General features: G+C 39.0%; 4 protein-coding genes across 11 annotated transcripts in view; 1 reads left to right on the forward strand and 3 right to left on the reverse strand.

Annotated features, from left to right (window-relative positions):
• Positions 1-2,077, reverse strand: LOC124187076 (glutamate receptor ionotropic, kainate 2-like). Its single transcript, XM_046579327.1, has 7 exons — positions 1,769-2,077; positions 1,378-1,704; positions 1,137-1,302; positions 858-1,066; positions 684-773; positions 381-541; positions 1-316 (listed from the first exon to the last, which is right to left on the reverse strand). Exons 1-7 carry the CDS (start codon positions 2,057-2,059, stop codon positions 1-3), a joined length of 1,560 nt encoding a protein of 519 aa, XP_046435283.1. The 5' UTR covers positions 2,060-2,077.
• A 2,566-nt stretch (positions 2,078-4,643) lies between these two features.
• Positions 4,644-6,754, forward strand: LOC124186527 (sequestosome-1). Its single transcript, XM_046578317.1, has 3 exons — positions 4,644-5,010; positions 5,139-6,133; positions 6,216-6,754. The coding sequence occupies exons 1-3, from the start codon at positions 4,824-4,826 to the stop codon at positions 6,492-6,494; spliced, it is 1,461 nt and encodes a 486-aa protein (XP_046434273.1). The 5' UTR covers positions 4,644-4,823; the 3' UTR covers positions 6,495-6,754.
• A 76-nt stretch (positions 6,755-6,830) lies between these two features.
• Positions 6,831-8,864, reverse strand: LOC124186531 (28S ribosomal protein S29, mitochondrial). Its single transcript, XM_046578325.1, has 6 exons — positions 8,518-8,864; positions 8,040-8,378; positions 7,823-7,915; positions 7,605-7,741; positions 7,189-7,536; positions 6,831-7,110 (listed from the first exon to the last, which is right to left on the reverse strand). Exons 1-6 carry the CDS (start codon positions 8,531-8,533, stop codon positions 6,874-6,876), a joined length of 1,170 nt encoding a protein of 389 aa, XP_046434281.1. The 5' UTR covers positions 8,534-8,864; the 3' UTR covers positions 6,831-6,873.
• A 1,374-nt stretch (positions 8,865-10,238) lies between these two features.
• Positions 10,239-26,588, reverse strand: part of LOC124186522 (rho guanine nucleotide exchange factor 11) — a 42,252-nt gene continuing 25,902 nt past the window's right edge. For 7 of the 8 annotated variants that reach the window (XM_046578306.1, XM_046578304.1, XM_046578299.1 and 4 more), the window contains 11 exons: positions 22,189-22,330; positions 21,347-21,431; positions 20,561-20,613; positions 13,395-13,666; positions 11,933-13,282; positions 11,708-11,824; positions 11,402-11,578; positions 11,030-11,247; positions 10,773-10,923; positions 10,631-10,674; positions 10,239-10,545 (listed from right to left, as the gene is read on the reverse strand). In XM_046578306.1, coding sequence (XP_046434262.1) covers positions 10,420-10,545; positions 10,631-10,674; positions 10,773-10,923; positions 11,030-11,247; positions 11,402-11,578; positions 11,708-11,824; positions 11,933-13,282; positions 13,395-13,666; positions 20,561-20,613; positions 21,347-21,431; positions 22,189-22,330 — 2,735 coding nt within the window. In that variant the 3' untranslated portion in view covers positions 10,239-10,419. The remainder of the gene's footprint in view (positions 10,546-10,630; positions 10,675-10,772; positions 10,924-11,029; positions 11,248-11,401; positions 11,579-11,707; positions 11,825-11,932; positions 13,283-13,394; positions 13,667-20,560; positions 20,614-21,346; positions 21,432-22,188; positions 22,331-26,588) is intronic. The other variant, XM_046578302.1, reaches the window with a different exon arrangement.

The following is a 26,588-nucleotide window of genomic DNA, read 5'->3' on the forward strand; positions in this document are numbered from 1 at the left end:
TCAAGGGTAAAATTTTGGCGGCGGTGGAAGTCTCCCAGGTCTGTTGCGCAGTCGGATTTTCGTGATCTCCTTGCTCCTGATGTTCGCCAGTCTCTTCTCTTTATCTTTTACCCATCGTTTCCGATTAGAGAAACATATTTTCTCAAGGTATAAAACCAGAATCGAGAAAATCATACCCCCCGCCAAAACTGCGAGAACCGGCATCACGCCCCACACTGTAACCTCCGAATGTGGCGAGACGGTTGACGGATTCTGCGGCCTTCCGTAAAGGTCTTTTAAACGACCCAAAATACCGTGGTCCCGAAACCTCTGAACGCTGGAAAATTGACGGTGAAAATTAATGCCGGAATAACGAGGGTAATTCGATATTCGATACTCACTGATAATTTATCAGTCCATTGTAGGGATTTCCCTTGGATAACGCCATGGCTAGACTCATGCTTCGTTTGGTGTCTATGCCGACGACTTTACACGGCAAATAGATGCTGACCGTGTCTGCAAGCACTGCTGGCATGTAGAAAGCAACTTTTTCATCGCATACCTAGTTTGAACGGAAAAACACACATTTGAATTACGCGCGCTGGTAACGTCTGAAAATAGACGAGCCAAACGTCAGGCATGTACGGCGGGTGGCCCACGTCGTGATTTTCAGGCGTAAAATTTTTCGCACTGTTTAATCTCACCTGCTGGAATCCTTCCAGCAACGTCTCTGGCAGCAGGTCTCTGTGCTTCATCATGCCCCACATTTTCATCATCGTCGGTTCAGTCGTCGTCTGTGTAAATTCGCAGAAACAAGTTGTTTCAGCTGCTATTCCCAATTCTCCGTAAATAACACAATTTTATATCATAATACCCACTGCGAACATGTCGTACTCGGCGCCGTCTCGGAATACTATTAAATCGTAAGTTCCATCCTTGACAAATCCTTCCATGGTTGAGAAGGGCAGGGCTATGCTGGTCACTGTCAAATAGCTTATCAGGGCGGCCGAATAACCCGCGGCAACTACCAAGGCTGACAGAAATATGGAGAAATAGGCGATACGCGATGGTGAATCGGACGGAAATTCTGAAAAAAAAGGATTCGCTGTAGGGTAATCAGGAGCGCTTTCCATGCCCTCGTAATTGACGATACTCACCGGGCAATCCCTGCTGACAATATATTCCAAAGACGAGTAGGAGGTAGTTTGTGAACACGTCTATGGTGATCGACCTGAATTTATTAACGGCAGCGATCAGAGTGAGGAGCATCGTTGTACCAAAAATCAGGACTTCTACCAGGATCCATATCCCAGGAGCGAAAGCCTGATGAAGAAATAAGAATTTCGAATATGATCACAGCTGCCGATTATTGAACTGTATCGAAAAGAAGGACAATACCTGCCAGTAAGCCGACCACTGAATTCCACCGTCGGGTTTCCTGATGTACAACTTGTTTCTTGTCGATAACAACGGCAGAGAAAAATCCACGGACTCCAAACGCGGTCTTGTGATGGTGAAATCGGCCGCCGCTATGCTGGCCTTCCGATTTGTCAGAAGTTCCATCATCCCCGTCCAACGTTTTTCGTCCTCGTTCCAGCTCCCGTAGGACATTTCCTTGGGTTCGACAAACTCGACGGTGAAATTGGCGACTTTGCTCAGCTCCATCAGCATTCCGCCAAACAGTCCGCCAATCGAGTCTTTGGCGAATGTTATCATCGGAGGGTTCTGGAAAATTATTCCTTGATTTGCCGATTTGTGAATGTTGGTACCGGCATTGTTTGCTACTTACATCCACTACCGTCACAGAGATTCTTGAATTCTCTAGATTACTTCTTCGCTGATAGAGGCTCATGTTGTTCCCCAGAACGAACCCTGTGTCCAAATCCCAGATCGCTAGATCCTCCTTTTTTACCCTGTCGACCAGCCAGTACCATTCCTGAATGACCGGATGTGGAGGTCGAGCGACGAGCATCTCGGTGTTGAATGTCAGGTGGAATGTGTTTTCGCAGGGCCTGGCCGGGGGATAATGTTCGAGGAAAATCTTGTCACTGAGTATCAGGAGCCAGCAGGGTGAGGTCATTTCGAAATTCTCAGTGATTTTTGAAAATTCAGCCACGAGTTCGCGCGTCCTCAAGTGCACGACAATCAGCGCTCGGATAACGCGTTTCGAGTAAAATTGCAGCGTTTCATTGAGTCGCAAAAACTCCACCGTCAAAGATAGGATTCCTTCGTGAGAAAATTTTCGCACAATCTCACCTTCGCGATACACGTTGTTCAAAGCTAAGGAAAAGCGGATCAATCAAACTCGATGATGTGATTCTTGATTAAATTCTCATTCAATTATAATCAAACTTACTGTCGTTTCTACTGCGGACCAAAAATACGCAGGAAGTACCGAAGTAAGTATGCACCTGGGTTACCAGGCTGAAATAATTCGGTACTTTGGGGATATCGCCGATCGATGAGGCGGCCAAAAGGGAGATGAGGAGGATTTTGGCGGTCGGAGTAACGGTCCGCATTTCTTTTTGCAGGTCTGGAATCGACTGGCGCCGCAGCAATAACTAATACCTAATATCAGTGCCGACGGTAATAGTGCAGGATAGCATCGTGCCACCACCAGCTGTCAATAAATAATCCTGCAGCACTTCTTATCCGCCGCTGAGATCTTCGCGTTTTACTACTCTGCTTATTAGCTGTATAGATCGCTGTCGGTATAACGTATTTTCTCATACATTATATATGTGGTATCATACCTGTGCGAGTTTTAAATCAGCGTGTGAATATGCGAGTATTTAATAACAATGTGTTGTCTTGAAATAAATAAAATTGCTAGGGTGATAATCGTTCGATGTTACGAACGATGTTTCGGCCTATACTAATTAATGTCTGTATTCTTCCGCGGTAACGTGGCCTATAATACGAAATTTCAAATAGAAATCAAATAGAATGCAATTAATACTTGCGAACAATGTCATAACCGCGTTGCGCAAGCCTAGAATAATTTCTTGCGTAATAACTTCAGCAACTACTGAATGTATGTAAGTCGCATTCTGTGGCTACATGTACGCGTATAAGTAGTCAAAGCCATGATAGCGTAGGAAAATTGTATTTGCTTCAGCTTTCACCGTGCGTTTAGTTACTTACACACTTGCAAAAGTTTCCGTTTATAACAAGAACGCGTATTATACTATTATCCTCCGCTGATCTTGTCTCTGGAGAATCTTACGAAAACTATCAGAGACCAGATTCTAGGTAGTCGTCGAGGCGATAATTTATTCCCACGCACAAGTTGTAAACTTTACCAAAATTATACACCAACTGCGTGTATATTTCATATATTTTATTGAACTTTTGCAAAGACTATTTATATTGTAAAACGCGTTCTAATAACTGTAGACATAAGATTATTTTATTTGCCTGCTGTTTCAGGTACGTTACAACTATCCTAAACAAAATTCGTATATTGTATCCACATGCGGATTTCCATACTTTCGAATATCGTATAGGCTATTTAATCATACCCGTATTAATACCAACACCGGGAGAAACTTTGCTTTGAAAAACTATTATTTAGTTTCTTTGAATAAGAAATCCTTTAACCAGATGAAATTGGATATAATTCCACTACTTTTCTGTTTTCTAATTTGCTGTGACCTACTCTGGAAAATCTTGAATCACCTAACTTTTTAGATTCTTTTATCATCGTCTCTCAACAAAGTTTAGAGGATAAATTTTCACGAGGGCATAGAAGTTGGGAATGTTCTAGTATAAATGATTCATTGTTAGTGAAGCTTGAGCGAGTGAACTCGTCAACTTTCGGCATCAATTCTGCCATGTAATGCGATGCCGCTGGATACCCAGTTGGCTTCACACTGACGCAACCTCACGCAACCTGTAGCGAAATGTAGATAGGAAGCACGGCGTAAAACATGAAAGAAAAAATTTAATGTTCTATCAGGTGTGAGTCACAAGAAAAGAAATTTCAAGATGCTTCTGGTATATTCCAATGCCAGTTCTATGGGTAAAAATTTCAGCGAAATTTCATTTGATTATAAACTTAAACGCAGTACTTAAAATTAATGGATGCAAACGAAAATTAATGTTTTTCCACCGGTGCAGAATATCTACATTTTTTCACCGTATGAGTCAAGTTGGAAACATTGAAAGATTAGATTTTCGAATCCGTATCGCGTAATTCCGATTGCAAATTAGGCTATCTGAATATTCGTAATGTACGCATTATTCATCCACCAATCCACGTATCCAGATATTGATAACTTGTCGTTGTATACCTCACGTGGTAGTGAGTCACGATGAATAATGATGACAATGGCAACAAAGTGACGTGCTGCGCACGAAAATTGCATCTCATGCAGGCCGAAGACGCCATTTTGGGGTTCGAATGTTTAAATGTCGACTTTTCAAATGTAGAATTTTCCACAATTTCGAGTCGTCGGATGAAATTTACATGATGACATTTCTGGTTGAAGTTGTGCGACGAGTTTCTTCAAGCTACATCATCTCGAAGTAATCCCCGAAAGCTGTGTCACGGTGTTTTAAATTCGAATTTCGAACGTCGTGGCACGGCGCCATTCGCGCGACCTGCGCGCCAGTTGAGATGAACGGCCGCTTGCGGATTGCGTCGAGTATAAAAATCGCCATTTGGCAACTGCGCACATCATTCGAAGACTCTCATCGCCTGACGACGCTTCTGTGCACGCTTCAAAAAACAAAGAGATTTGTAAACGATTCAAGGCGTTTACGAGGTTGAAAAATACACAACACGCGAATCTGCATTCCAGAGCTTCTGACATTCTGAGTTCACAATCAGTTCAACATCCACAATGATGTCTGAGACGGTCAGCTTCAAAGTATTCTTGTCCAAAGAGGAGGACCCCATCGACGCTAAGCCCGAAGTTAGGAGATTCGGCATCGATAAGGACGTAGTGACGAATTTTCTCTACCTGAACGAGAAGCTGCAGTCCGTCTTCGCGGCGCTCCGCTCGCGGCGTTTCACCATCTCTTGGAAAGGTACGAAATATCAATCTGATAATCGCGTAAAATGCGAGTAATCATCGTCAACGTTATTGCGCAATTCCAAAATCTGTATATTGTAAATTTGAAAAATTATAGTAATGACACAAACTTTCTAATCACAGACGCTGACGGTGACAACGTCATTGTATCCAGCGACGAGGAGCTCAGAATTGCCTTATCCGAAACTGCTGAGCAAAGCATTCGCAAACTGTACGTCGTCCTGCACTCCGAGTACCCAGCTGAGAATGCTCAGCCGGACGCCGAGCAGCCACAGGCCATTCACATCGACATAATTTGCGACGGATGTGAGAAGGATGTCCATGGATTTCGTTACAAGTGCATCCAATGCCCAAACTATGACCTGTGCGCGGATTGCGAGTCCAAGGGACTTCATCCGGAGCACTGTATGATACGCAGTCCAGTCCCGTTGCAGTGGAACCCCCACGTTGGACGTCGACTATCGCACTTCATGTACAAGTTAGCCAGAAAGAATGGGCGGACTGCAAGAGATACAGATTTGACAAAGTGTCCCTATAAGAGGGTAAAGTTTACCCATAACTCGCACGCTGGGAGACCGGAGGCGGATAGACCTTCTTGGCTGGACACTGTAACTGCCTACTTGAACGAATGGGCTCAACTTCCGTCAGAAGGAAGCTGCCCAATGAAAGAACAACCTGGGCAGAAGGTGGGTGAAGAATCTAAGACTGAAACTGAGGACAAGCGAAGGATCAATCGACAGGCAGAGCTTTTTAAGAATGTCGGAGAGAATCTAGCCAATCTTTTGAACCCATTGAGTATCGACGTTGAAGTTTATCCCGAGGCTCCCAATGCAGCTGGGAAGGCTCCTGCTGGTGGTAACGCAAAAACCCCACCTGAGAACAGCCCACCTAGTACTTCGGCACACAAATTTCCTGGGGAAGGAAAGAAGCTAGTTGATACTGCATCGACTTCTGAGAACCCTGTACATCAGCCTACTGCCGATGTTTCCGCACCTATCGACAAACCTAACATGGAAAGCGAGGAGTGGACACTGCTTAATCAACAGGATACCCCGGTCTCTTACGTTACTGAAGGAGTTTCGAGCATCAGTTTGTCTACTGGAGCCGTACCTAAAGTGGTAAATTTCTCTTACAATAAATTGCAATTTGATTCCATGCATTGAAAAGTGATCGGTGTTCTATTATATTGTTTGTTTTCAGCCGTCAACAACTGTTCCGACAGCTTCTGCACCAGTTCCGATATTGGCTTCTACAGTAGCTACGAAACCAATCTATCCCAAATTGCCGCAACAGGCAGAGGCTCCGATCCCAATTTATCACCCCGACCCAAACATCCAACGCGCTGTGGTTGCAATGATGCAGATGGGTTTCACAAACGAAGGCGGATGGCTTACTCAGCTGCTGGCTTCCAAAAATGGTGACATTAGCAAGGCTCTGGATATTCTGCAACCAGTTCGTCCCGGCAATAGCAAGCAGTAAAAAAAACATGACGAAAGTAGTGGTTAATCGTTGACGACTAAACTGCTAATTCAATAACGGTATATGTTTGATATCTATGATGTGCATAGTTTTTACTGCAATTTTATTACTTTTACCGTTTATATTGTACGTAAATACCGAAAAAAAGCATTCCCTTTTGTTTGCTCATGTTTTACTGTGAGAAATGATAATAATTCCTGCAATGGTGATTGTATTGACTTTGTTTTCTGATTCCTAAAATATAAACAAAGCAAAAAGCATTGAATCGACTATTTACTTGATTTCACAATAAACCTACTTTTCCTATGAATTTAATACCTTAATTTACGAAAATTATTCTAAGCTAAACAACTTTTATTTCAATTATTACATATCCATCTTACAAAGCTGCGCATAAATTCATAAGTTTGAAACCATTTTTGGCAGATAAAAGTTTCAACTCTTGTAATCCCTCTTCATCGCAGTTTCTGACCCACCGTCTATCTTTGAAGTAATCCATAACATTATAAAACTCTGAATCCGTGTAGGGGTTCACAGATACTGGCATAAAGGGATCCAAATGCTCAAAGCCGGCTTTTCCAAGTAGCAATCTTGGAAGATCAGATTCTTTTTTGCCCTAAATGAAGACCAAATAAATTATCATGAATCTAGTATTCAGATGATCAAAAAACGGGTAAAATGTTCGCTAATTTACCCCGACAGCTAATTGATCCACGCTCACGACAACAGCTCCGTTGCACCAATCGTATTTCGTCATTTCCAATGCGGCAATAGTGAGTGATACTTTGTCAGGTAGCACCATTGCTTTAGCATCAGTGAATACTCTTGTGCGGTCCGTAAAGAATATATTGTAGCCATCGATCATCACTAGCGTTTGACATTTTCCCGCAATACTGGCTTCCTTCAGCTCTGAGGTAAGGGCGATTATTATTTCCGAAGCATACCTCACCCGATTGATTCCCAGATCAACCAGCTGCATCAAGGGTACTCCACGAGGTGTTGATTCTCGTAAACTCCACGTGTACTCCTTGTCGGTAGTGAGCTAAAAATTTGGTACAAGTTTCGTTGCATCAAGTTCCCGATCAAAACTAATTGCACGTCGATACGTACCTTGAGCTGTTCCAAAAGTTGGGAATTCTGATTCTTGAAATGTATTAGCCAAGCAGCAGCATCTATTGGTAAGTCGACATAGCCTTCTCTGGTAGTCGAATTGGCCACTTCTTTCGGATGTCTGAACCAATTTGGGGCTAGAAATAAAGATCAATAACGTGCATTGCGATTTTTAAAATAGTTTCCAGCTGCATGGATCTTAATACCCTGTTACATACCCCAAGGTATGTGAATCAGTACTTTCTGTGTTGCCAATCCATAGTGTAAAATGTGTGCCATTGAAAGTGTCTTTCCACATCCGGATGGTCCGTCTACTCAAAGAGTTAAGAAACTACCTGAAGTATTAACGATGAACATTCAAAGACAACATTTTGGTTCAATGATTAAAAAAAAAATAGAAATCATTTCTATAAATAATACTTTGAAAAAGGATACACAAGACATATCTATTGACTGGTTTATTGTAGTTTGTGTTTCGTAGGTAAGATAAAATTTCAATAGTCGGCGATCTGGTCAAAAAACAGCATTCGTTGAAGGTTTTCACTTGCTTCATAAACTCTTTTGGCAGCCCACCGCCACTGTATAATTTTTTGTAAACGTCATTAGGTATTGTGTAAAACCGTTCCTGATGCTGAGTCGTGTGATTAACCGGATTACTCTCAGCAGTTCTGAAATGAACCGGGGGTTCCTCTTGGACCTGTACAGCTTCGCTGGCTGTTGCATATTTCTTTATGCTAGCAGCAGATACTCGGCGGAAGAAGTTCTCCACTTTGACTGTAAAATAGCATAGTTTAAAGCACGAATGGTTCAGGTAATGAACAACAGAATCGTAGTTGAAAGCGGTTAGAATTATATCTGATCTAATTCACAAACTTTGTCAGAGAAATACTGATTAGAAAATTGATATACTTACGCGTATTAAAGGCCATACTGGATTTTTTTCTTTAGTCAATTTTATGCACTACATTAATCACAAGTTCGTAATAATCTTAATTTACAATATTCAATTATGAATGAGAACTGTTTAGTTTTAGGTTATATTTTCCTATTCCGCACGCATTCGCGATTATTGAGGTGGCGCGATCTGGTGATAAAAAAAAAGCTACACAACTCAATATATCTGCAAATGAGCTGCTCCTTACATCGCGTTATTTCTAGCTTACCTTGATAAAATTTATTCAATTCTTACGTTTAAAATGATATTTACGGATGTCTCATTGGGCAAATGATAGTTATATTTGTCACATTCTACACTGTTCTTACAACTAAATCTACTTTGAAGCAAGTCAACACATTTTCGAGGCGCAGTAGTAGGGAAATTGTATACCCTTCAACAAAATGTCGGCAAACTCCTGCAAACAAATTTTTCGTCGTCCAAATTACCATTTAAAAATAAGTCTGCATTGTATTTGGCAATGATTAATGTCAATGTTATCAATGTAAAATTAATAATTGAAGTACTCACGCCACAAGCTGATATCCAAGCAGAGCAGCAATAAATTAGGATGTACCAAAAAGAGCAGAAGCCGGCAACGAAAAATGACACGAGAATGAGGACAAGGCCCCAAAATAGAAATGCGAAAGGATTGCACGCCATTCTCGATTTTATTTTTTATATTTTTTTACAGCTTGCAAAGTTTTGTATTACTTATCTCAGTCAAATAAATGATACCCGAAACAAACTTGAACTTCGGATCAGCTTGATCTAATACGAAAAGTAATTGCCATTAGAAAAACAAGAAAGGAATCACTAGAATTGTTATATCGTTAATAAAATATAGGCAACGTTCAGGTCTATTGTACGTATGGAATTTCTCCTTGGAAAAACAGAACAAAACGTGTGCATCAATTTTACTAATTTATAACTTATATATTATTATATCTTGTCTCTTCTTCTTTTTTGGGTATAAATTTGAATATGAATTTTTTTCATCATTTAATTGTATAAGATTTTACTTATGTGTATCATCATCATCAACCGCAGGAAGAACAATGATTTCATTTTGATAAGCATTTTAATATAATAATAATAATTATTATTATAATAACTAATAATGTTATTAAATATTTTATACATGTATATAATATTGTATTTATAATAATGGTTTGTAATTCGTTATTAGGTATGTATGTAATTATTAGTATTTAGTCGAAACAAAGACTTTATGTAAGTAGATAATTCATTTTCATTACTCCTTCCTATACAACTGGTAACAGCACTTTTACAGCTCGATCGAGGGAGCTACTAACATAAATTCGGTCATGCAAAATCACGGTGCTGCAAATATTTAAATATATTGTACATACAAAGGACCGAGTGAAATTCCAATACGTGTGATACGCTATACGACTGCTCGTGTGCATTTAAATATCTCAACGCTCGTCAAGGTCGAGAGAACGAGAAAAAATAATGGATGCAAAAAAACCAACAGATTCTCGATGGCCACGGTAAATTGTTTAGTTTTCTTAATTTTACTGACTATTGTTTCATTTTCTCATTTGATTTCAATGTTTTTGTTTGTTATTACATTTTTCCGATTGTTTGACGATCTATTTGCATAAAATCTTTGGTAAGTGACGTTACTAAACTTAGACCCATTATTTTGCGTGAGTTGATATTTATAAGATCGTTGCTTTCGATCCAAAAGATCGTAGCAAACATGTCTGATTATTTCTTTTTCTTTTTTTTATTTTGGTTTTCTTTTTTTTACATAATTTTGATTTTCTTCTGTACCGAGCCCTCGACGGATTTTCATTTGAGTCGCTCTCAAAGTGCACCAGATTAACGTTAACTCTAAAGATTTATTCAGTCCGTTCAACCCACGCTATCTCCAACCCCGTGCGGGTTTTCCTCAACGTCAACTTCCGTTAATCGGTGTTCTCCCAGTGCCTGTGTTGAGTCGAGATCCGGTTCCGGGTCACTAAAGGCATCGACAAATTCCTGCCACGCGACAAAAAAAAATTTGTGAACATTGATGAAAATTCCAATAGGTAATTAGATTCGAGGTAAATCGATCCATACTTACATCTAAATTAAGTTCCACAAACCCTTCGCCGTTCAAAGATTCACCTGGTGAAAAAGAGGGAAAGAAAAAAAAAACAATCAAATACTATAGAATGATGAGTTTTGTGTTATAGATTTTCTCAGTTCCAATTCGAACGACTTACTGGGATCGGTTTGGGTATAAGTGGATGTGTTTAAATTTTGCAATACGCCACGTCTTTGGACGTCTGCGTCTATAGCGTGGAGCTTTTCCCTACTCCTCCGTAGTTCGCGTCTCATTCTCTCACGTTCTTCTTCTCTGTCTTTGATAATTTCCTGCGAAAATCAGAATTGGATTTGACACGAGGACCGAGAAAACGGCAACCATAGAACTGGGAATATCAAATTATACATAACTCGAGATATTTTCACTGAAACCCACCAGAAGTTGCGAGAGTTGAGAAGCCAGTGAGCTGCAAACGGGTTGTAAGCTTGCGACTGGTATCGACGGGTGATGGGAAAGCGAGTGTGGTCGAGGTGCTGGACAACCAGGTGCTTCGCAACTTCCAACCGCCGAAACGGAAGCTCCTCGAGATGCGAGTACCGTCTCAGTTTCGGTCACATTCAATGAGGAGTTAAGCATTTCCATTAATTGATTCGCTATAAAATAAAATAAGAAAGATAGACAAGTTGTAAAAACGAATGAAATGGTCAACACCGCCAACGACGTAACCAAAGAAAATTATTTCCTCCTTTGTCAAATGCAATCTGTTAGAACCGGAGTTGTTTATTCAGAAGTAATAGTTAAATGTACCCTGGCTAACAGCAGCAAGTATTAATTCGGTAGGCTCCTTTTGAATTGGGGATGGTTCCGAGGCCATATCAGCGAGATGTTCGAAGTCTTCTCTGGGGACGTTTAAAATGTCGGCCACCAAGGCCTGCTTTTCCATCAAGGCTTCTTTGATAAGAGCATCTTTACGCCGTAGACGTTCTGTAAAGACAATTGCACTGTTCGTTACTGAATTTAGAGAAAAAAAAAACCGGTTCGGTGAGAGTAAAGCAGCCAAGAAACAAGCGACTCTTTCCACACTCAAGCAATAAATAATCCATTAATGTTTACCGATTGGCGTGAGAACTGGCTCAGCCAGATGTATGGGCCGCACCTCAACTCGTACTTCATCCGGTTCTATGAGGGATGACTGAGTGCAGGTGACTAATCGCAAGGGATCTCCGCACGCTTGATAATTGAATTACAACAGATTAATTGGATCAAATAAACTCAGTTTGACCCTGCTTATTTCCTAATAATCAAAATTAACAGTATTTCCCTCTATTAAAACCTTACCACCAGTCGCAACGCTCGTGTTAACAGAATCTCGATCAGCTTGCTGAGGTTGCTCAGTTGTCTCGGTTTGCCGTTCCTGCTCCGGCTCCTCGGGTTGATCGGGCTTTTCAGTTTCGGTCGGCGCTTCAACTGCTGCACTCGAGTTTTCTTCCTCTTCTCGATGTTCGACGCTGGTCGCAGGTTCCTCAGGCGTAACTTCGTCGGGTTGAGGTTCTTCCTGGTCTCCCTTACTGCTGTTAGCCTCATTCTCAGCGGTCGACGTGTCTTGGACTAGAGGCGTGGGTTCTTCGACAGGTGGAACGGGATGCGGCGGTCTTCTGCCTTCGCGATCGCGAGTTTTGAATGCCTCGCAAGCCTCGGTAATGTGCTTGAACCAGAGTTTTCTTTCGGCGGGTGAATTGGCGACTAGTTCGTAGATCTGGGCACCGCTCTGAGACGTGTTTACCAAATAGAGGGAATTTTTGTCGACAGCATTGTGCCTCACAAGGACGGTAGAAACTTTGACGATCGGGCTTAGAACCGAGTTCACCTGATTCGTGTTTATAAACTTGAGTAAATACTTCTCGTCCTGTCTGTGAAGCAGGAGTATCGTGTCGTCGAGCAGAACGACGTGTAGATCGACGGGCTTCGCACGATTAACCATTCTCCACTGCAGCGGGCCTTCGTATATGAGTTTTCTCTTGGTAATGTCGAGATTTCTGAACTCGTTAACCGTCGAGTGATCGAACTTATCGAAAGCCGAGCGATCCATGGTCCTCTGTATCTCGGCAAGGCGATGGTAGTCCTCCGCGACTCTAACCGCTTGATTGACTTGATTTAAAACCTCTTTGCTCCTCTCGAGACTCCGAAGCACCGCAGCCTTCTCCTTCTCGTTGCTGGCCGGCGTGTATTTAGCCAAATTTTCGAACAAGAGAGGATACTTTGTCAGCCTAAGCATTCCGGTCAGAATGTGATCCTTGAGCTGAAGTCTCCGGCACAATGGATTCGCCTCCACTTCGTTGAGGAAGGCGTGAAGCTTCGGATCCTTCTTGCGACGATCCCTAAGCGCGTCCAAGGCGACCTGCTGCTTTGCGCAATACGTCGACGCCGCTCGCTCGAACGCTTCGCCGGCCGGACCGTCGAACATGCCGAGAAGGAGGTCGCCCACGTCACCGACGCAAGGATTCTCTTTCTTTTTGCTCTTCATCGCCTGGTTGAAGCCAGAATGAATTTCCAACATCTCGTCCAGGTTCGAGAACAGAAGAAGAATTTGCTCCTGCGGTAAAACCTGAGACTCTACCATAGGCTTGTGGAATACGTGCGAAAGGACCCTCAGCGCTCTGACGTGCGATCGCTCTGTGTGAAATAATTCTGAAAAGAAGAGAATATTGTATAAATTACGGTTCAAACGACGAACATGTTTACGAAAATCAGATAGAATTATCTGTCACGAAAAACTGATAACGATAGCAAATGGCCGAACCGTTTATGACTTCTTGTCTCTTCTTCTCGGAGTTGGTAAGACGTGCAAGAACATCTTCAGCGACGCCTTGGCTCCAGTCCGGAGGATCTGCCTCAACGTCGACGTCGCTATCCCAGGAGGCGGTCGTGTTGGCCGAAGTTGCGGCGGGGTGGACATGTTCCAAGCTGGTGCTCAGGCTGTCTAGACTCCTCGTCGACAAGCTGCTGGTGGATGAGCTGCCCGCCGAATTACCAGGAAACGTTCCCGTCGCCTCGCAGTCACTGAAACCAGCCCTACGGTCAAATGTTAGCAGATCTTGTTTCGCAAGACGAACTACTCTACGCCGGTTCTACGAAATAAACAAAGAGAAGAAATGGACTCAAGATTTACCAGTCTTTTCTTTTTTTTGTTTGTTTATTTCTAGTACTTTTGAACTGAAAATCTTTATAGTTCGTGTCTCGATTTTAAGATCCTTAATTCGCAACGCTGTGATCCGCAGAATAATCGTTACTTAAACGTGTTTGTTGGGGAGAAAATTTGAAAAATCGTCTTACAATATTCCAGGAATTTTTTACGGAACTTATTCAAGAACAACAATTCAGTTAATTATTATTAATGTAATCAATTGTTAAACTTCTTTTCGTCGATGAAAGCGCGGATAAAATTAAATTGTTTTTCAACGATTTCTGTCAACGATCGTTTATAGTTATTATACAAATACATTCCGTCGGTTAAAACATGTTTCAAGTTATTTCAAGTCTTTAGATACCGCTTTGAGAGGATCGAATACATTTAATTCAGTGATTATTATCCACGTTCCTAAGTGTAAGCGAATAAGAGTTTAAAACAAAAACAGAAATGACAAAAATAAAACACGAGTAAAGAAAATTAAAGTCTACAATTTATTGAAAAATATTGTATCTTACAAACTTAGTTAATTTATGATAGTGGTAAATGAAAAATGAAAAGCAAAACAAAAAAAAAAATCAAGAAGAATCCGGGATCAACTGAACATTTCCTTCAAAATAAACATCAGCCTGCATGCACACGATATAAATGCGCATTCGATTAACATCTGTGGCTATAAACTGCGCCTAGGTTTGTTTGGAGGGTGGAAAAAGGTGTAAAAGTAAGAGGTGAAAAGAAAAAAAAAAAAAATTATTACATAGGGCGACATTTAGATAGCAGCCCCTACATTTTCCATCCCCCCCCTCCAGTCTGACGCAAAGCATCACCTTTATCAATTCCTTACAACGCCTCGACATCCTGCAGTGTGACATAATATTACACGTTGTTTCAACGCTAGCCAAGGAAAAACATTTTTGTCCCCCCTCCAATCCTCTTATTTTGTGGCACGGTTTAAATTACGCAACGAGTTGGTGGGTAAAGAAAAAAAAAAATTAAGTAGAAATTTTCATCATATTTCTGTCTCGAGCTCTCATCCGTAGTTTCACAATCATCAGCTTCAATACCTTTCCGATCGGCTCCGACGTTCGATGACGTTGAGGCTCTTGCTCGCGGTGATATTTTCGCCGATTTCGTTGAGGTTTTTCAACGTTTTGGTAAAATCGGCACCTGCGCTAACGACCCTTTCGGAGGGGGGAGAAGACGTCGGCAGCGTTTCATCCACCGTTTCCGTCTTTGTCCGTGTTTCACTCTGATTTTGGGCCTGACGCTGGGAACGGAGGCGTTTCGAGCCACGTTGTCTCATTCCTCGCTTCTTTTTAAATTACGCGTCGAACGAGGAAAGTGAATTTTTTTTTATAAGAAATAATAATATTTTTCAAAGTTTTGTTTTATTTTTTTTTTATTCCGCTTCTTCTCCTACTTTTTTTTCACTCGTAGATCCGGCCCCACTGAATTTGAATTATACCAGTAAGTTAAGACAAGTTTTTTACGATCAGAACCCGATTACGTCGTGCGGAAGTTTTTTCTTTTTCCCACTTAAAAGTTCTCCCGCTTTTAAATACCGATTTAATATAGAGCGTCGTAATTTCTTTATTCATTTATTTTATTTGTTTTATATTTCAACAGTTGCGCAATTGTGCAATAAGAGATACGATAAGGTGAATATGTACTTCATCGTTCGGTCTGTTCCGGACCGGAAATGAAGTTACGTCGTTAAATTCTTGTAAAAAAAAAACGCAACGAGACGTACGGTGATAAGATTATAGAGGAATATATTTTAACAATATTGAGAAACACGCGCTGCGAACGAAAATAAAAATCAATATTTGAACCATAGACGTCACGGATGTAATGAAAACATTAAAAAAATAAAAATGAGCATATTAATAGTAGAAATGACAAAGTCCAGGATTGACTTCTCAATTGCAGAGATAATTTTTCACAGGTCAAATTTATCGTTCCCATTTTCTTTTTTCAAAAACTCATTGTATATTCAGTTTTACTGATCTTAATTTCGTATAAATCACCTGAAAATCCGTCATGGATTTCAATTTCAATTATTGTTTTTTTTTTCCCCCTCTAATTTCAACGATATTTTGTTTGAATTAAATTGAAACTTGATTAACTCAACCCATAGCTTTTGAACATTTCTTTCATCATTTGTTTAGTCTCGACGTTATTTTTCTCAAAGCGATACACAGTCTCGATGCATCTTTAAATCACGTCTCACGATTCTCGTTTTAAACTGTAAGGTTGTCAACTGTATTCGGTAATTTCGCACTCGTAAAACTTGACGATTTTTCCAAGTTTTGCACATTGAATCCCAAGTGTTGTCCAATAATAATTTTTCAGCTAACTCTTATACCTGTTATTATTAATATAACCAAGCAAAAGATTGAATGACCGAAGATGAACAAACATACAAATTATTTCGCGTTCATGCTGTAGCACTTGAAACGACATACGACAGTTTAAGTGTGATAATTCAATTTCCTTTAAGATAAAGAAAAAGAAAGAAAATTGCCAAAATGTTAATTAAAAATAACTCCGACTATTCCAGGTTCTCAATGTTTTCAGGAACACACAGTGTGGCAGCCACGATTTTTCAGATTTCAAATTCTAACGACGTTAGATATTCATCCCTTCAACACCGAGCCGCTCCTCGTTTATGCGCCACTTTAATCAACCCTTACCTACATCGCGAGGGTTCTATCCTTCGCATTATACGTCATGTATGCCACAAAATATCCGTGTACCGATCCGCACACCGACATCGACCTCTATCTATCTGTCTGCCTGTGTAATCCATCCATCTATCTATTTGCCTGTCTATCCATCTATCTATCTATCTATCTATCTATCTATCTATCTATCTATCTATCTATCTATCTGTCTTATATCTATTTATCTGTTTTACATATATCTATCTATCAATCTGTTTCATGTCTATCTATCTATCTATCTATCTATCTATCTATCTATCTATCTATCTATCTATCTATCTATCGAAGTTGCAGATTTCGTCGCATTCTATCTACCTATCTATCTATCTGTCTTATTTCTATCTGTTTTACATCTATCTATCTATCTATCTATCTTACATCTATCTATCTATCAATCTTTTTCATATCTATCTATCTATCTGTCTATTTGTCTATCTATCTGTCCGTCCGTCTATGTGGTCACATAAGGTATAGAAAGCCCTGATAGAAGCGGAGGCTGTACGGGACTATTGATTCCGAGGTATCGATTCGTTCGAAAATAAAGAAGCGAAAGGCAAAGACGTTAGCACAACTCTCGCGGACGTGATCGTCATCTCATCCTTTATATCCTTCGAAGCCGCACGTTCTGGCATGCAGAGAAAACCCACAACAAATCCGCGACCTCGCACACTTGGCAAATTCACACGCCGCGGATCCGAATCGATTTCACGTTCGCGGAAATTTTCAATATTTCACCAAAATGGAAGACTCGTTTTGTTGTTACCGGTTCGTTTTATTTATTTTTTTTTTTTTTTTTTTACGATTTACAAATTTTTTCATCACGTCGATACGCCGAGACGAATTTTCGACCAATAACGATATCATCATCACTTTACTCGTACAGGACGAGTAATAAAGGGCCGATCGATTTTATAAAGGTTCCCTCGAAATTAGGCCGGACGTACGAGTGAATTGCCGAAATGGATATGCACAGTTTCACAATCCCGCGTAGTTGTCGTGGAGGTACCTTTTTCCTTGCGCGGATTCACGTTCCACCAGGACATTTAATAAATGATCCCATATCGGTAATAATTCGTCGACGAGTAACAAGAATAAAATGAGAAGGAAGGCGACAGACGCAGTACCGTAAAAAAAAAAAGAAAAAAAAAAGAAACCAAAAACCCTGAGTTCTTCCAAAATTATAACAAGAAAGTGTTGAAGAAAAAAAAATAAATAAATAAAATAAAAGAACGGGGGAAAAAACGAATCAATCAATCAATCAGTAAATCAATCAATCTATGCCAAGTCAGTCGTGTCTTACAGAGCCTCTCGGCGTTAAAAGTGTATGCAACTTTTTGCAAACAGATCAAACGTGCCAAATCAACGCTCGATTCGTTCGTCATTGTACAAGTTATATCAACAACGAAAACCGTGTTCATCGTTTAGTGAAAATAAATGGGATGAGAAAACATCGAAATTATCTTTCGTCGAAAGTAAAAAATGACGGTACGCATGTAGACGATGAAAAAATATATGAATATATATAAAAAAAAAAAGAAGAAAGTAAAAATAAAATTGAAAACCGAACGGCGGGGGGTTGGTGAAAGAAAAATGTTCGGGCGGGGGCGGGGGGCGATGACGGAAACGTTTGCGGTGGAAATATCGCGGGAAGAGCGAAACGTCGCGGCGCAGAAATCGCAAATAAGGCGAAATAGCGGACAGAGAGAGAGAGAGAGAGAGAGAGGGTGAGAGAGAGAGAAAGAGAGTGAGAGTGAGAGAGAGAGAGAGAGAGAGAGAGACGCAACCCCCGATCTCGCGTAGGAGGCACGCAGTGTCGTACTGAGGGTTCAGGCAGCGCACCTAACCTCGTTTTTCTCCCCCCTTCTTCGTACCGCCATTCTGATCCACACGACGCCCACACACGCGATTCTGCGCTCTGATGCTCATCGAGAGCCTGAAACTCGGACGCGAATAGTAGTTAAAGACGTGTATGTATGTACATATACGGGGCATTCCGCACGAAATCTCGACCAGGATCCGACCCTCGATCTCTCGGATTGTTGGTCCACGATTTTTTATGCTATTGTTGTAAACCCTGAAACGTAGTTTAGTAATTTATATTTTTCCATCTATTTGACCGTAATTTTTTTCTTCTTCTTCTTCTTTTTCTTTTAAATTTTCATTTACTAACCGTATCACTTACAACTTCGAACGATCTTTATTATCCTCGTGTAACCCCAGATTTCGACAATGATTTTAAAGGAACTGAGAGCGAAAAATATCGTTTTCTTTTTTTTTCCATTACGGTTTAATGAATTTAAAATTTTACTTTTCCAAAATCTCGAAATAACGGTTTTTACGAAGCGTGGAATCGTTACGATAACCTTACCAACTTTAACACGATATAATTTCGACCTCTGACTACCAATTTTATTTTACGACTAACCCTTTCGGACACAAAAATTTTCATGCCCCTAAGCATTATCACGGTTTATTGTTAATTGTGACCTCAGATTCGCGAACCGCGACCCGAAAAACCGACTCGATTAACAAAATTCAGGTAAAAATATTGAGTTGTGGAAAATGTGTGATTGAATTTGAAAGGAATTTCTTTAAAGAAAAATTATGCGAATAAAAAATTGCAGCGCTTTTGATACTTGGAACGAGAGTAAAAAAATTGGTGGACCATATCCAAGAGGTCGAGGGTCAGACCGTGGTCGATTTGGCATGGAATGCCCCGTATACGCACATATACCCATGTATACGTAGATGTGACGTTATACCTGTGTAGAGGAGAGGCGGAGAGGTGGTCGAAAAATCTATACCTTATATATACGACGAACCTTCCGTGATACAACAAGCGACACGCCGCCGCAACACTCGCGCTTGAAAAGAAGTTGAATTGGAATTCTTCCTTTTGCCGCAGGCGTGGTTCGTGATAAATCACTATTTCGGAACACGGTTACGATCAAAGTTCGAAAATATCGTTTAGAGCCGGAGGGGTGAAAATTTTCACAAGGATGATATAGAAGCCTGCACAAAGTACGGAAGAAATTATTAAAAAATTTAGATCGCGGACTCGGTTGAAATTATGTTTTCAAAATTAAAAAATATCCACATATAATAAATACAGACTTGAGAAAGTAATGGATGGAAAATAGAAACAACATTTTCTGGTTCCAAACGTTACAGGTTATACTTTACGCAGAGAAACCGAATAAGGAATGAATATGATTGAAATAAAAAATGTGTATTCACATAATTAATCCGGACTCTAAATTAGTAGATAAGCCGAAATATAGAATCGTCAGACTTGTCAAAGTTTTTTTTTTTTCTTTCACATTTTACCTAACTACATTTTCATATTTTTTTTTTTTTTTTGTCAAACTCCTTCGACACTGTTACGCTCACTTAAAAACATTTTTCTGTTTTCTTTTTTCTTTTTTTTTCTTTTTTTTTTTTTTATACTAAACAAGCGAAAACAATGAATTTCACCATTTCCTTAGTTTCCTTCTTTTTCTACCGGGCAGGTTTCGACTTGCCTTTTCGAAAAGAATTTCAAGTGCCGAATAAGCCGATTACAATGCCGAATTCCACAGCAGTTTTCTTTACTTACGTATGTAAATGTACATGTAACGTACACATAACTTGTATACGCGTTATATATGTGCGTAGCAATTGACGTTAATTGCGTCTAATTATACAATATACATATTGTATGTTTCACTGTGACTTAGGGGATATGATATGCGAAGACATTTCGTCTCTCTTTTTATCACTCCCTCTCCATCTCTTTCGACTCTCTTTTACACACTCTTTTTTACGTTCATTCAACCGACAATGAGTTTGCAAATTCTTTGACCCTTGGTGAGAAAAAAAAAAAAAAAAAAAAAAAAAAATTACAATTCATCGGACAAGAGTCACGATTACAAATAAGTTTAAACAGTAACAATAACAGCAAGAACGATGATAAATGGGATCAAGAGTACGCAAGCGAAAAAAAAAAGACGGAGAAAACAAAAAAAATAATACAACTTATGGAATAATTGTAAAGAATGAAAGAAAAAGAAGACTCACTTTGTCTTGGAGAGATTCGGGTCGCTGGTTTTCCGTTTCTCACGCTGATGTCGCTGAAATAGAGAATTGCAGTGAATTTTTGTTCCATCTTTTGATAATAATAGTGATAATGATGAAAAAAAAAAGAAAAAAAAAGTAAAATGGCGGAGGTTATAAGATCGAAAAACGACCTATAATTCGGAATGTAAGACGATTTATTTTAGAATCAACGCGAGTGAGTTGAAAAAACGATGTGAAACGAAAAAAAAAAAATTTTGTAACAACAGAAAAATGTAGAAAGAGAAAACTGAAAGAAAACAAAAACAAAAAAACGGCATTAAATTTAAGAGCAATCACGCGACACGATTCTTTGTTATTCTTTCGTCCTTTTCGCCGTCGGGTGTAATTGTGTAAGCGAACGAGGAATTTAAGGGGTCGATTCGAATGATCAAATTGCTAATTGGTCCGAAACTTGACACAGGTATACAAGACCTCTGATACGCGCAACGAGAAGCGTACCGGTAAACAAATCAACCACCTGTTGCTCCGCCGATTATATATATATATATATAAGTAAATATATAAAAAAAAAAAAAAAAACAAGATATGCGATAAGACGCACGCGTTCGTTAAATGTCAAATCGTTGACTAATTCGCGTACAGTCGAATCGTATTGAATGTAATCGATACCGATCAACGATTGAAAAAAGTTATCGAATTCACGTCGGTGCCGTTTTTGTGAAATTTTTCCGTCGTTAACGCAGGTGACGTTTCATTTTTTTTTTTTTCTTTTTTTTTTTTTATTACCTTATGGTGTAACCGCTGCTCCTTGTAACTTTCAGACCTGTTTATAGTTGATGTCTTTGGCTTACTGGGAATATTTTGCTGCAACCTAAGTAATCGCAATACCAAAAGCGTATAAATTAATACATAAATTAATATATACATACACACACACACACACATATATATATATATATATATATATATATCTACTACAAGTACATACGGTCGACAAATACGAGGAAATAATTTTGCAAAAGTAGAAAAAATAAAAAAAAATTTATCGAGCACAATTTGCGTTTCGTTTCTATTGATTTTATATATATTTATATTTATATATATATATATATGTATAAGTGCAAAAGCTGTGATCGATCGAGCCGCAGAATTGCACGGAGAGAAATTTCCGGTTGCAGTTAATATACGGTTTTTAACTTTTTTTCTTTATTTCTTCTTCTTGTTTTTTTTTTTTCTCCAACCAAAAAGTACAGTTCCGGGTAAAAAAAAAAAAAAAACAATAATTTAGTTTGTACTATTATCATCCTTTTATAACGATAATTTGATATTGATGAAACGAAAATTTCGTATTAACTTGAAAAAGTATGTTCAGGGAAAAAAAAAAAAAAAAAAAAAAAACCCGATTCAAAGTTGACATGTTCAAAAAATGCAACGTTGGCAGAGCATAATCGCATTGAACGTAAAATAGTTATCTAATTGTGGAATAATTTAGTTTCAAATTTTCTGAAAATTTTATCAGAATTTTCTACATCAACTGTGAGGAACGAAATTTTTCTCAGTGCGTCGAAGATTAGTTTCAGCAAGAGTTTGCAATTAATTTTACATATCGGGTCTCAAGGTTTGCGTACATTTCCGCGATGTCTTCCCTCGACGAAGGGTCGTCCATACTTTCGGCGTGTTCCGCCCCCGTTCCGTAACCGGAACCGCCTCGTCCTCGTTCGCTGTTACCGCCAGCGCTTCCGGTTCCGAATCCACCGCCTCGGTGATCTCCTAAATAGAAACGAGGTGACGATTAACATCGTATAAAAATTGGAAATTTTGCGATCGGAGAAAAGTTTTTACTTGAGGAAAAAAAAAAAAAAAAAATCAATTCGCAAACGCAATTTGTAGAATAGTTTCTCGTGGGAACGCAATATTTTATTGTAAATACCAAAGTTAATGTAAAGTAGTTGTTTCAAAATTGCTAAAAAAAAAAAAAATTTATATTGCACAGAAAATATATATACTTATGGATAGGAAATCTCGATTTTAATTCAGACAATTTAATGAAACGATACTTTTCCCATTGTATTATCAAAATGTTGAATATCCTCCGGTAGATTAAACTAAATCGCTTCCTACAGTTCACGAAATCTATTCGGTGGATAAGGATTAGTAAAATTGACGAAATCGTGAGAGCTACTAATTGATTAACGCTATCAAATAACACTTTACGTCGTTAATATGTAAGAATTTTTGTCGAAGTGGCAAAATACTTTGCGTAACGCGTTAAAAATCCTTTCTCGCAAGAGAAGTAAGATTAGCAATTATTGGCAGGGGTTTCGGGCATCCGTCCGGTATAATCGGCAGAACAAAATCATTCGTGATCCAACATCGTTGAATCGACCTGTCAATTCGCAACGGCATATTTCTTACTCATTGTTCGACGTGGCGCTCAATTCGTGCAGCATAAATTAGAATAAAACGATAATTTTATCAGTCACAACGATTAAACAATAATTTTATAATCCTTACGAAATGATTTCACTTTGCAGAACTGATTTCGCAATCGGAACAAAATCTATGGGATTCCGATGCGAAACCTTTTCTCAGGCGTTACCGAAACATTTTGCTTCCTGCGTTTTATAAAATCAACCGAACATGTTTGTTGCGTTTAAATAATATTTCAACGGATGTATATCAACCCTGAGATTTCATTGCCAAATTATGGTCACTGTTAATCGCGAAACCTATCGTGTTATTGTTATTACACATCGCACGTGCGTAACGTAATAAGTAATAGTATCGTAATTAAATTGCGCGTTGTATTTTCTAACCGTATTATTACAGGTAGGTAAGCATAAAACACTCGGAAAAATACGAGGGGATGCGGATAAGAGAAACGGGACGATATAGAGAGGCTCGTATATTATAATGGGAGGCAGAGGCTCGGGCTAAAAGCACACTCGAAATTCGAAGATACCGAAGCGATATCGGGCATCCTCAAATACAACAGCAGCTAAGGCGTATTGAGTAGTTTTTTATCTCGATCGTTCGTAACCGAAACGCGAGTGCGTTATCTATCCATACGGATATATTATTGAAACGTGGAGAAGTTTACAGCCCCAAAGCCATTCGTCCTTTTAATAATTCGCGAAATGGAAGTTGGAATCGATTGATTTATTTATACTCTCAAAGGCTTTTCCATCGCCTGTAACGTACATGGACGTTCGCTCGTTTTTCAAAACCGAACAATCAATATTATTCTTTCATCTTTTTTTTTTTTTATTTTTAATTACCTGTATCAAGCGTTATTGTTTGTTACCATGCGATTCGGTAAAGATTTTTTACCGATCATAGTAGAAAATTTACATAATACACGTTACAGAGTCACCCATAATTTTTTGATTGTATCCGATGTTCGCTTAATTTTTAAGTTTTTTACTTCGCTTCTTAGATATTGAAATTTTTCATTCAAAACTAAATCACGCATTGTGCATAATTCACTGAAACCGTAACATACGGAACGATGTAAAAGTTGCGAGTTTCGAATATCGCAGTTTTTTTTTTTTTTTTCCCCCAAAATACAAGAAAAAAAATAAATAAAAATCCCAGACTTTTCCGCGATTTATCCGACAAAAATTCACGATCATTCCAAGTTTTTCGGATTTCCAGGTCGAGAAGCGAGCGTCAATTTATAAGGATAAAATTCACTCGCATTGTCGTTTATTTCTTGTCGATAAGGAAAAATCTGAAAATTTGCAAAACGAACGAACGAAGACTGTAAAAGTGTGAGGAAAATCGAGGGTGAGTGTAAAAAAGATAATTAATACCGCTCCGATAAGCGTTTAAAGGTTCTGGCTCGAAAATTATTGGTGAAAAATCAATTTTTTTCTTTTCTTTCTTTTTTTTTACAGCTTTCTCGATTAATTGTCTTGAAAGAAAATAAAGGAATAAAAACCAAACCATTAGCCACCTTGTTTCGAATATTTTTCAATCACGAGGTCGTTTCCAATGAGAGAGTTATCGTACTACACAAGTTTGAGGAAGGTTGGGGGCGTCGGGACGCCGATCGACGTACATACAACATACATTCTAACAAGAGGCGAGCTAGCGCAAGACCGTCTTTCTAAATATAGACGGGCAATATTACCGTGGAATCGTTTTATACGAAGGCGCCGAAGCTTACGTGCATGAAAGAACCGCGTTGCTATTTTATGGCCGTTCTCGCTGACTCCGTTTCATCGTAATCGTCGTTTCCTGCTGCGGGGAAAAACCGTCGCGGATGAATAATAACTCGAAGAATATCCCCGATCCCTGCAGGACTCGCGGTATTTTATTATAAACATACAACCAGCGATCGGGATGACTTGACAAAATTTATTAGCAATTTTGAATTTTTTTTTTGGGATGTAAAGAGTTTTTCTTTTTTATTCATAATTGACAAATATAGTTCCAGGTAGAAAATGAAAATTAGTTTTCCAGCTGTAACAAAAGAGTCTAGTATCCGTTGCTATTCTTTCTCATCACGATCGCTGTTGCTAGATATTTTTGCAACTGTTGCGAAAACTTAACGCTCGTGCAACGATAAATTGACGTTAAAGCCTCGTTTAAATAAAAAAATAACAATACTAAAAATTCCAACAATATTCAAACAGTTTTTTCAACGATGCCTGTTTCACCGAATTTATCCAGTTACCGTGAGAAATGAAATTTTTCTCAGTGAATATGTTTAGAATAAATGTGAAACGGTTTTATATTATACGAAGAGGCTGCGATCCACGGAAGCACATCTAATCTCTCTTCCTTCCTGCGGTCTACTTCTGCATTCCGCACATCCGTTTTTCACCCTGCATATATATATATATATATATATATATATAATATAATAACAGTATCGCGTCAAACTTTACAGAGCTGCAACGACAATAAAATTTGAAAATACCGCGACATTTGCATCCCTCCCCCCTCCTCCTCACACCGCGAAGAAATTATTACACCTTCAGGAATGCATCCGGACCATAATTTCGCAATTTGCGCGAGGCGTATTATTTTCTTTACCCCTTTCAATGTTTTCTCGTCATTTATTTTCGTTCCAGTCGGTATGAAACGCGGACAGCGTAATTGATGATTGAAGGACTTCTCGACTTGTATGGGATTTCCGTATCCTATAATTATTCATCATCACCGTGCCGGGCAGGCAGGCAGGCGACTCTTTTCATTCATCCCGTTTTCCGGAGTTTTGCAGTCAGTCAGTCAGTCAGTCAGTCGCTGGTAGACTTTTATAGACCTTAGATTATATAGATATTCCCCGCGGCTTGTTGACGTTTCAAAATAGATTTCTGTTTACATTTAACACGTGGTATTAAACATACCTGCACTTATCGATTATTTATTTTTAACATTTTACAGGGTTTCTCTTGCCTCGAGTTCTCTCTCTCTCTCTCTCTCTCTCTATTTTTTTTTTTTTTTTTTTTTCGAAGCTCTTACATTTCATTGCCTTCTTTTTTTCATTTCGTCATCTTTTTACATTCTTTTATAACACGCTATATTCCGTCAGCTTCTTTCTTTCTTGTTTCGTTCAATTTTTGATCAATGAATGAATAAATTAGAATAGAAAATAGAGAAAAAAAAAAAAAAAATCAGGCGTTCAAAAACTTTTTCAGAATATCACCGCATGTTCAATTTTTTACTCTCTCTCTCTCTCTCTCTCTCTGAATTAGTTTCGTCAAAAATTTAGATAACAAAGAATATATGTATTGTGTATAATGTTTGTCAATTTAAAACAATCTAAGTGTATGCAGCTTTTTATGCAGCTAATACGTGGTGAAAATTTCCGAATTGATTCCTGGGGGGGGGGGCCAAGAACAACAACAATAATAATAATAATCGCTATCTTGCTGTAAAATGAAAACCCCATCGACTAATGAAATATAAAAAAATTATACAGACTTGAAGTTACGCGTAATGCGATGAGGGAAAAAAAAAAAAAAAAAAACAAAAAATGTCCCAAAACTTTGGGGATACGGAGTAACTGAAACAATTTTCA

The sequence above is a fragment of the Neodiprion fabricii genome, chromosome 7 (genome assembly GCF_021155785.1).
Source record: "Neodiprion fabricii isolate iyNeoFabr1 chromosome 7, iyNeoFabr1.1, whole genome shotgun sequence".
In the NCBI taxonomy this organism is placed as follows: Eukaryota; Metazoa; Arthropoda; class Insecta; order Hymenoptera; family Diprionidae; genus Neodiprion; species Neodiprion fabricii.

Excerpts from the sequence above, each read along its gene's own strand:
- LOC124186527 (XM_046578317.1), top strand. The coding sequence starts at position 4,824 with ATGATGTCTGAGACGGTCAGCTTCAAAGTATTCTTGTCCAAAGAGGAG. Across the intron at positions 5,011-5,138 it reads TTTCACCATCTCTTGGAAAG|ACGCTGACGGTGACAACGTC; the intron begins GTACGAAATATC and ends TTCTAATCACAG. Across the intron at positions 6,134-6,215 it reads CTGGAGCCGTACCTAAAGTG|CCGTCAACAACTGTTCCGAC; the intron begins GTAAATTTCTCT and ends GTTTGTTTTCAG.
- LOC124186531 (XM_046578325.1), bottom strand. Across the intron at positions 7,742-7,822 it reads ACTGATTCACATACCTTGGG|CCCCAAATTGGTTCAGACAT; the intron begins GTATGTAACAGG and ends CTTTATTTCTAG. Across the intron at positions 7,111-7,188 it reads TGGATCAATTAGCTGTCGGG|GGCAAAAAAGAATCTGATCT; the intron begins GTAAATTAGCGA and ends GTCTTCATTTAG.
- LOC124187076 (XM_046579327.1), bottom strand. The coding sequence starts at position 2,059 with ATGACCTCACCCTGCTGGCTCCTGATACTCAGTGACAAGATTTTCCTC. Across the intron at positions 1,067-1,136 it reads TTGTCAGCAGGGATTGCCCG|AATTTCCGTCCGATTCACCA; the intron begins GTGAGTATCGTC and ends CTTTTTTTTCAG. Across the intron at positions 542-683 it reads TGCTGGAAGGATTCCAGCAG|GTATGCGATGAAAAAGTTGC; the intron begins GTGAGATTAAAC and ends CGTTCAAACTAG.